The following is a 10,225-nucleotide window of genomic DNA, read 5'->3' as shown; positions in this document are numbered from 1 at the left end:
AGGTAGTGTCTATCCTTTTCCCTGAGGTGGGTTTCTTGCAAGCAGCAAAATGTTGGGTCCTGTTTGTGTAACCAGTCTATTAGTCTATGTCTTTTTATTGGGGAATTGAGTCCATTTCTATGTGGCATTTCCTACTTATTTTTCACTGACAATAATAAAAAATACATATTATGTTCTTAGTATGTTATATACCCTCTGTTACATGCAGGTAATTGAAGATAGATTACACAATTTGTTACTTAACCAGTATGTAGATTACTTAAATCATTAAATTATATTTGTCTTACAAAATAATAGTCATATGTAGTTAAATATCAATATATATGTATATATGCATTTATATATACATATACATATATATATACATATATATATATATATGTATATATATATACATATATATATATATATATATGCTAAAATGTTGCATAAGTCAGATGAAGGAAGAAATCACTATGATCAAAGCTATTCTACCTAACATATTGTAAATTTCAGATGTCTTAGTTAATTCATTTGGATTTGGACCAGTCAAAAAGAGCCATCAGTTTTTCTTTTTGTTTAGAGGAAATGGTGTGATCCAACTAGAGAGAAAATGGGAATAAAATACCAACTACAAGTTTTGTTCTGTACATAGGTTTGCCTTCTTGAAGTTTGTATTAGAGACATAAGCATAGATATAGATTGAAATTTTTAATGTAATAGCAAAATTAATTTAGGGATATACCATATTGTATTATAGAAATAAAAGCCTATACTTTAATAAGATTGGTTAATATTTTAACATTTAATATTAAAATAGTATTTAGCAATTAAATTAGTATTCTGATGCTGGAGAAATTAGGTGGTTTGCTAAAACTCTTGGCCATCCAGAGGAAAAGAGTCATTTTAACCAACTCTGAATTTTCCATTTCTTGATCCAGAAAGATTAATGATATTGCTCCAACGTGTATGATTCCTTGAGAAATTAAGTTTACATTTTTTTATTGTTTTCGTGTTAAAGTTGTTTGGATACCAATGCCATTTTATACCAGGTGTTATAAAAACATTTATTTTTATTGGTAGAGATAAAGTGAAACTAAATTTTTAGGTCAGAGAAATATTTTATTATGGTAACATTTTCAGTGTAAACCGTGATATGTGAAAATGTTAACTACACAGTTTTTATAGTTTCTAACAGTACAACAAATTATTAAACATTCTCCACAAATAACTCGAGTTAGACCCTTCCAATGGTACAGAGATGGACAAATCATACTTATATTTTCAAAGATGGTACCAAGTATGTACCAAGATGCTTACATAAGATATGTTGTTGAATACCATAGTAGACATAGAAAACTGTAGAATTTGACTCAAGGAGACAAAAAAATATTCTGATAAAGAACCCAGGAAAAGTTATATGGTATACATGGTACTTAAGTTAGTTCTTGAAAGTGTGATTGGGATTCACAAGGAATGTTGGTTCTTAGAGAATTCAGTTGATTATCCATTTTAATTTGCTCCTTGAGAGGCTCCTTTAGATTGAGGTACAAGGCCAGTTCTATACAATGGTGTTCAGGGGACTGCACATGCCACTCAGATCTTCCCGTATTTCTTTTACTATATTATTCATTATTTTAAACCAAAGATGTTACTTTATCCATATGGATTGCCATATTTAAATAAGATGTTCTCACCTCTGGATATTTTTTATGTAGTTTTGAAAGCTATGAGGTCAGCATTCTGATTCTGTCCAACTCATCCTTTAATATGTCAGGAGCTTCCCATTAAGAATATCATTCTAGTTTTATACCTATATTTCCATTCCATTGGAAACACTTATGAGTGTTTTGAAGTTAGCAACTATTTTACTTCATTTACTCCCTGTGTTTTATCTATACATCCTATGACTTATGTCTTTCTCTTGTGAACCTAGGCCATTGACATCTGTGATCCAAACCCAGTGCTGATGCTAATGCTCTGTGTTTACTTGTATGAGAGGCTCCCTACATACCTCCCCAAGAAAGTGGTACCATTCTCTTGTACTCTATATGATGTTGTGGTGGGACAGGTAAGAACATCTTTGGAACCAATGCTAACATGTAGTGAAATATTTAAGAGTGTTTTAGATCTTTGTTTCTTTTTTAAAAAAAAATAACAGCAAATGCCTGTGTGATATAATTTTACTAATGTTGAGTAAAGTTTGTCAAATAGTTTCTTCTAATAAGAGTAAGAAATGCATAAATTTTGCTTAATAATGATCACTTTCTATAAAATGGTTACTTTCTCTTTTGTGATTTACAAAGAACGACATTCTTCTATGTGCAAGTTAGTTTACCACCTTGAAAGGATTCATATATTCTCTTTCTCAGCCAATTTTATGTATTCCTTTTTATATTCATTTGGGGTATAATTGAATATTATACTTTCTAGTCTTCTAGAATTTATCTTCAAAGAAATGACCTTGTTAGGTTTAATCTTAGTATCTTTAACCATTACTATACAAGAGTATAGGCTCTTGATTTGAATGGTGTTTCTAAGTATTTAGTTAATTATTAGAAAATTTCAAGTTTTTTTTCTCAAAACATATATTGCTCAGTTTAGAAGAAATAAAAACAAGGCATTCTTTCAATTTTCATTAAAAAGAATTGGAACACCACCCCTTGTTTAAATGCATTTTTTAAATTCAATTTTCACTAGAAAGAATTGGAACACCACCTCTTGATTAATTGCATTTTTAAATTATTTGTCAGAGCAAAATAAATATGAAAAGAGTTTTCTTAGGTATGTTGATTTTAGTAATTCTCTAAATGTTATGTTAGTCAAGGACACTAGCTAGTATCTATTGCACTGGAGATTTTTGCCTAGAAAGTAAAGCATCATAGATTAGAAGTATTTTGTTTAAATTTTCAGGAGCAAACAGTCTCAACAATTTTCTGTGCTTCAATTTTTTGCATGCCTTGTTTTTATCTCTTTATACTTCTTAATTGTTTCCTCTTGCAAACTTTATATGACCCAGCACAGGGGAATGCCAGGGCCAAGAAGTGGGAGTGGGTGTTTAGGGGAGCAGGGGCTGGGGGAGGGTATAGGGAACTTTCGGGATAGCATTTGAAATGTAAATAAAGAAAATATCTAATTAAAAAAAATGAAAAAAAAATAAAAGGTCTTAAATGGATTTTAGAAATTGTTTTTTTTTGTTGTTTGTTTGTTTTTTGTTTTGTTTTTTTTTGTTTTTCGAGACAGCGTTTTTCTGTGTAGCCCTGGCCTGGAACTCACTCTGTAGACCAGGCTGGCCTCGAACTCAGAAATCCGCCTGCCTCTGCCTCCCAAGTGCTGGGATTAAAGGCGTGTGCCACCACACCCGGCTTGGATTTTAGAAATTGAAACAGAAGTTTCTGTTTGTGTGTCAGAAAATCATAGAGTATTGAAAGCAGTAAAAACAGTAACAGATTGCGGTCATCTACTGTGATTATTTACATGTAATCGAACTCTGTTTTTAAAGAAACTGATCATAAAATTGAAAAGAACAGTATGGTGACAAATTAGTTGAATACCTTTGTGTCATCTATCTCTTGTGAAATAATGAATATGCTCGTCACCATTAAGAAGTTACAGAGAGGTGTGGAATTTCCAGAACTATAAAACAATACAGTTCCCAATATTTACATTGTAAAATACTATGTCAAAATTTGTTAAGTTATTAATGATATCTGTATGTTATAAAATAATAAAAGTTCCTAAGTCTTTGGTGAAAACAAAAGAAATTCATTTGCATTAATACAATTATTCTTTTAGTTATAATTTTTATTGAACTAAGATAATAGTTAATTTTCTTTTTCTCTAGTTCTTTACCATATTCTTTGTTATATATTGAAACCATACTGCTACTGTCATTTCACTCTTCATATACCTGAATTTTTCCTTGGGAGTAACCATTGTTCAATAATACCTTATACTAAATCTACCCATTCTACATCTGTACTTTCTACAACTTCCTTGCATGTAATTAAAGAAATCTCTTCATGACTCTTGCATGATGAGGCAGACTTGAATAAAGACTTGTTTAAAATGATGATCTAGATTTTTATAGTATTGTGATTGGAGGTTATTGAGAATAAACATAAAAAAAAAATAAGAATTTGTAACCAATGAGATAGAGCATGAGCAATGAATGAAGAGTTACTAGAGGAGTCTCTAGGATTAAAGGAAGATTCTGGCTAACTCATCTTCATAGCATTCTTGCAGGGAAGAGAATAAGAAATCTTCTGGGAAAGAGTAGAAGGTAAGGAGTTTATTCGATGATGATTAGATTTCAAATGTGGAATGTTCTGGATAAAATGAGATAGCCAGAATCTTCTTAAATTTGTGTTTTCGAGTACATGTTCAAAAAGATGAGACTGAGGTAAACCTAAGTTTAAAGGGGCTGAACTAGCATTCAATCAGGGAAAATAGCCCCTTCTTTATTCCTAATATACTTGTTCTTTTGGTGTAGAACGTGAAATATCATTCTTTCTTCCTTTTTCTCTCTCTTCTCCTTTTCCTTTTCCTCCTCTCTTTCCTTCTTCCTTTTCTTCTGCTGCTTCTGTCCATTTTTCTTCCGCCTCTTCCTTCTTTCTCTTGTTCTTTCTTCTTTCTCCTCCTCTTCCTTTTCTTTCTTCTCCTCCTCCATTGTTTTTCTTTATACTTTCCATCTTTCTACTTCAGGCAGTACACAATGAAACTCCTTTCAGACCAGGAAATAATTATTTATATTCTGGATATGTCTTCAAACATATATTCCTTAGGAAACTTTCTCTATTGACCTGACAGATTACCTTTTTATGGAAACCAAATTTTACTATTTATGCTTAAATCTTCCCAAAATTTTACTCCTATATAAAAATTCAATCTACATTGCTAGTTTTGGTCTTTATCTACCAGGTGACTTTGAATCATTATGTCAATTATTGGAAGACTTTCTTTAATTTAATAATTCATAAAGATAAAGGTACTAGTATTAAATATCAGGTCTGTAGTTGACATGGTAACTCATGCGTATCTTGGGAGGCTGAAAGCGGAAGGGATTGAGTTCCAGGTCATCCTTGTCTATATAGCAAGGTCCTGTCCTACATACTTGCAAATTCAAATACTGCCTTATACCTTTTAGTTAATAGTATACATTAAGGTGAAGATTTTCATGTGTAGAATGTTTGTCTTTCTGGGTTAAAACTAAGAAATGGTGTATTTGTGTAGGATTTAATCTTCTGTGTACCATCTTTTATATCTACATAGATATTACTGAAAAATCCAAGCTTGAAGAACTTAGTATATACCGCTACAATTGTTGGAAGAGATGCTAATGACTTCTGTCTTGCGCAGACAGGGAATGTTGTAACAATTGCCCCAAAGTAAGTATTTAAAAATATTCTAAGTTATTGAACTTGCAAAACATAGACATTTAATATCTACAATAATTATTAAATATGTTAATGTGTTTTTTTCTAAACTTATTAGTACATAATGAAAAACTTACTCTGAGAAATTGAATATTTATGGTCCTATAGTTTCTCTTTAATTAACAATATAAATAAGCTAATTTGGGGGTTGGAGAGATAGCTCTGTTGTTAAGAGCATTGACTACTCTTTCAGAAGTCCTCAGTTCAATGCCCAGCAACCACATGATGACTCACAACCATGTGTAATGGGATCCCATGCCCTCTTCTGGTGTGTCTGAAGACAGCTACAGTGTACTCATATACGTTAAATAAATAATATTTTAAAGAAAATACCTAATTTTATGTATGTATTTAATTAATTCTAATTTACACAAATTCATACAAAATGTGCACGGTTTCATATTGTTCTCCACTAAAACATCCAATGTAAGATATGTTATACATATACTTGATGGTTAAATTTAGATTATACAAATGACTTCATGCTTCAATGTTTAATTTGTGGTAAAAATGAATACAGTCTAGGGCATAGGTACTAAACCTGATCTGTACCTAATATGTGTCCTTTATTTCAATAAAATATTTACTCTTTTATATTTAATTAAACAGAACTCACATTGTGCTTGCTGTGAAATTTTTAAGTCGCTTTCTCCATCCTGCTGAAGCTACACTATTATTAATTTCAAGACCTAAGTGTGGGATAGGAGGCAGCACATTGGCTTTTGCTCTAAAGGGAGAAATAAGAAATTTTAAAGCAATTGTAAGTAAGCTGTACTTGTTTTGTATCCTTTTGTTCCTGTTCCCAAACCCCTGCAGTGTCACACCATGATTATTCTTGCCTGGTTTGTTTATGTTCTGCTCTTAGTCATTTAGGTTATCTCTTTGCCACAATACCTTGTAATTTAAGATTTTTTTGGTGAGTGCACTGAAGGTTGACAGTTGATTCAACAGTTTTTTTTCTGCTGCAGATACTTACCAAGTTTTAATATGTATTTTAATATTTATTTAGTGTGTGTGGTAATATGTGAATGCACCCAGACATGTGAATACATGCACATCAATGTTCACACACTGAAGTGGAAACTTAAGGGTTCTTTGGAAAGTCAGTTGGATGGTGTTTTGCTGGGGCAAACGTGAAAGAATGCTTCATTAAAGTGGACACAGGTGTGAGAGGCTAAGGTAAATTTGTGAAGGCATGTTTCATTGAAGCAGATATAGGAGAGAGGATGACCTGCTAAAGCAAGCACAAGAAAGGAAAAGTGATGAAGGACTCTTTGCTAACAACTCATATGCATTATTCCACTTTATATTGCATAGTTGAGTTGCATTTGTCAGGACCCCATAGAGAGAAATGCACTAAAAAAACTTCTGGTGGTGTACTCAGTTTCTTGCTGCTTCCATGGACTCTGGCTGATTGGATGTCCATGCTGAGACAAGATGCATGCTGAGGCAAAACCATGCTGTGGCAAGGCCAGTGTTGAGAGAAGGCATGTGGAGGACAAGTGATGTTTGTAGAATATGAATAGGATTCCAAGGAGTAATGGAGACAGAGTTTGGGTTGCTGGTACAGTTAGTTGTGCATTCTTTGTGGCTCTCCAGTCTTTGCTGATCTTTGATTTCCTGAGAGAGGCACAGCTGAGAACTTCTGGTGTCCCTTTGGGTCCCTCCTGCTGAATCCAGCTGAGGCTGAGGCCTGGCTGTCTCTGCTAGGTCATGTCACCCCTGATTCTACTGAACTGGACTGCTGGTGTATCCATGAGGTGTTTGCTAGTGGATAGAGCTGCTGCTGCCCGCTAACCTGTAAAATGAACTGTTGATTCTAGACTACACAGAAGGGAGTTGTTTCAAAGAACCTTTCTAAACAGATCCACTTTCCCCCGCCCCTGTATCCTTTCTTTTCTACCACCTCTGGTGAGTGGTAGGCTACAAGGGAGGTTAAAGCATTACAGAACCATCATTAAAAATTAGCTTTGAAAAAAATTAAAATTACAGCATACCCATTCCACAACACGATGAAGGTCAAAGTACAATTTGCAATAGGCAATTCTCTCCTATGTTGATCTTGAAGATTAAAGACATGTTAAAAGTGTTGGTAGCAAATACCTTTACATGCTCAATCATCTGTCAAATTGATTGTTCATCAGTATATCTGGAGCATTCTATAGAGCCAATCCATTATAAAGTTCAGGCTAATTCTACATTTCTTGAAGAATGATGGTGTTCTTGACTAAATTCTACATGTTCACTTCTCAAAAGATGGGGCAATAATACATTGATAGACTTTTATAAATATATTTGATGGATTTTGGCTAACATGGAGGAGGTGAATGATTCAGTTTTATTTAATGGGCACACTACTGAGTGTTTGACCATGTTCCAGTGAGTACATAGATAATGCAAACTGGACTTCTAAATGAAATTATTTTGATTTTTTGGGGGGGGAGTCACAAGAGTGGGTGGACACTGAAGGACTGGGAAATGTGTGTGATCAGTTGTAGGATGTGAAATTCCCATAGAATTTTAATAAATAGATTATGTTCAAAAATATTTACTAGTATGGATATGTATATGGTAAAGTCAAGCAAATTTGCCAGCATTCAGTGTATATTTTAAAAACCAAAACAAAATATTGGAGTGTGTAAGACTAGATTATAAAGTACAAAGAATGACTCTAGGAGTATTAAATTGTAGGTAAATATGAGTGGAGAGCACCAAGATGTTCACAAGGACAGACTAACTTACTAGGCAGTGATGTCCCAAGCAGGAAGTAGTTATTTCTTACTGTGATATGTTTTGGTCTTCCAGTTTCCTTTTTAGCAATGAGTACTTAACATCTTCCAACTCTCTCACATACATTCTCTGAAACAATGTATTACGGTTCAGTGACATAGTTGATTTTGTGAATAATCCTGAAAACTGAATGCCTGAATGCTATGTAGCTCTGAATACATCTTACTCTCACTTGGGTCAATGAGAATTAAATTACATAATAATGGTGATAATATTTAAGACAAGAACAAAGCTTATAACTTATAACTGGAAAATTTCTAGAATGTTTGAATATAGAATTTTTATTTTATATATGTGTTTTTATTATAAGCTTGTCATTATAACCACCATAGTATGAATATTCACAGTTTATAAATACACAAATACATTCACCACACACACACACACACACACATATATGTCATAATGATAAATAAAATATATGCTTTATATATAGTTTATTATCATTGATATAGATTATATCAGATTATTGATAAAATCATTACCTGCTAATTCATTAATTTAGATGAAAGGAGATTAATTTAACAGACATTCCAAACATATTTTAATTATTAGTACATTACTGTAGATAAGATACATTGCCTTCTATTTGAATTTTAATAGTAAAATATTTTTAAAAGAAATAACTTTATTATTATAATAGTCAAATGGACAACAGGTTTTTGAAGTTTTACTTTATAACTAAAGATATTCTGGATTTTGACATTATTATATTGTGACTTTTTTTTCTCTTTTTACTTTAGGAAATCCTAAAATGCAAAGCTCCATGTTATCAATGGAAAGAAGTCAGTGTGAATGTGAAAAACCCCTTTCCAAGTGGTGGAGATTTTCGGTAAGTTATTGTTTGAATGTTAATCTATTGCAGTTCACTGTATTTAAGAAAAGTAAGTGGGAGCCGGAGAGATGCTTCCATGGTTAAAAGCACTATGTACTCTTCCCAGTATCCTGAGTTCAATTGTCAGCAACCACATGGTGGCTAACAACCATCTATAATGGCATCTGGTGCCCTATTCTGGCACATAGATGTATATGCAGATAGAGCACCCATATACATAAATTTTAAACAAAGACAAATAAGTAAATGTCTTTGTCTCTTTGGCATGATTCTTCTGAGGAGAAATTACATGTGCTTAGATTCCAATGAATTAAAAGATTCAGAAAATAATATTCCATAAATTTAGAAATCAAACTCGTAATATGTGCATTGGGGCAGAAGTATAAAATGCTTTGAAATTAATATTAGATAATTTTTACATAATATTTGGCAATTTGAAATATTTTGGAGTACTGTGTATTTAAGCTTTTAAAGATTTATTATCAATAATAACACTCCTAATTGATTAAACAAAACTTGTTTGTTAAAATAATTATTGGTGAATTTATGATTTCTATATCTATACATTTAAATTTACTATTGAATCCGTCAGCGTTTATTTTTCATATGTTTTAGTCTACAACTCCAGAATTTTTTGTTGGTTCTTTTTAAACATATATTTATTGGTGTCTTCTATCTGATGCTTCATTGGCCTCTCTGTTTTGTTTTTTTTTTTTCATATCTTTATATAGTTCTTTGAACGTCTGTGTAGCAACTAGTTTGAATTTGTTTCCTCTTAAATCTAATGTCTGGGTCACAGACAGTTTTGATCACGTATTTCCTTTTCTTTCTTTTTTTCTTAGATAATTTCTTCATTTACATTTCAATGCTATCCCTAAAGTCCCCTATACCATCCCCCCACCCTGCTCCCCAACCCATCCACTCCTGCTTACTAGCCCTGGCATTCCCCTGAACTGGGGCATATAATCTTCACAAGACTAAGGGACTCTCCTCCCAATGATGGCCAACTAGGCCATCTTCTGCTACATATGCATCTAGAGACATGAGTCTGGGGGTATTGCTTAGTTAATATTGTTGTTCCACCTATAGGGTTGCAGACCCCTGCAGCTCCTTGGGTACTTTCTCTAGCTCCTCCATTGGGGGCCCTGTGTTCCATCCAATAGATGACTGTGAGCATCCACTTCTG

General features: G+C 32.9%; 1 protein-coding gene across 1 annotated transcript in view; it reads left to right on the top strand.

Moving 5' to 3' along the window:
- Window positions 1-10,225, top strand: part of Cfap47 (cilia and flagella associated protein 47) — a 210,187-nt gene that overhangs the window by 99,479 nt on the left and 100,483 nt on the right. Inside the window, exons 36-39 of the mRNA XM_021188546.2 lie at window positions 1,916-2,050; window positions 5,251-5,366; window positions 6,024-6,174; window positions 8,948-9,036. Of these exons, the coding sequence (XP_021044205.2) occupies window positions 1,916-2,050; window positions 5,251-5,366; window positions 6,024-6,174; window positions 8,948-9,036 (491 nt within the window). The remainder of the gene's footprint in view (window positions 1-1,915; window positions 2,051-5,250; window positions 5,367-6,023; window positions 6,175-8,947; window positions 9,037-10,225) is intronic.

Source organism: Mus pahari, chromosome X, assembly GCF_900095145.1.
Source record: "Mus pahari chromosome X, PAHARI_EIJ_v1.1, whole genome shotgun sequence".
In the NCBI taxonomy this organism is placed as follows: domain Eukaryota; kingdom Metazoa; phylum Chordata; class Mammalia; order Rodentia; family Muridae; genus Mus; species Mus pahari.
Note: the sequence above shows the minus strand (reverse complement) of the source record. Positions and strands in the feature narration are given on the sequence as shown.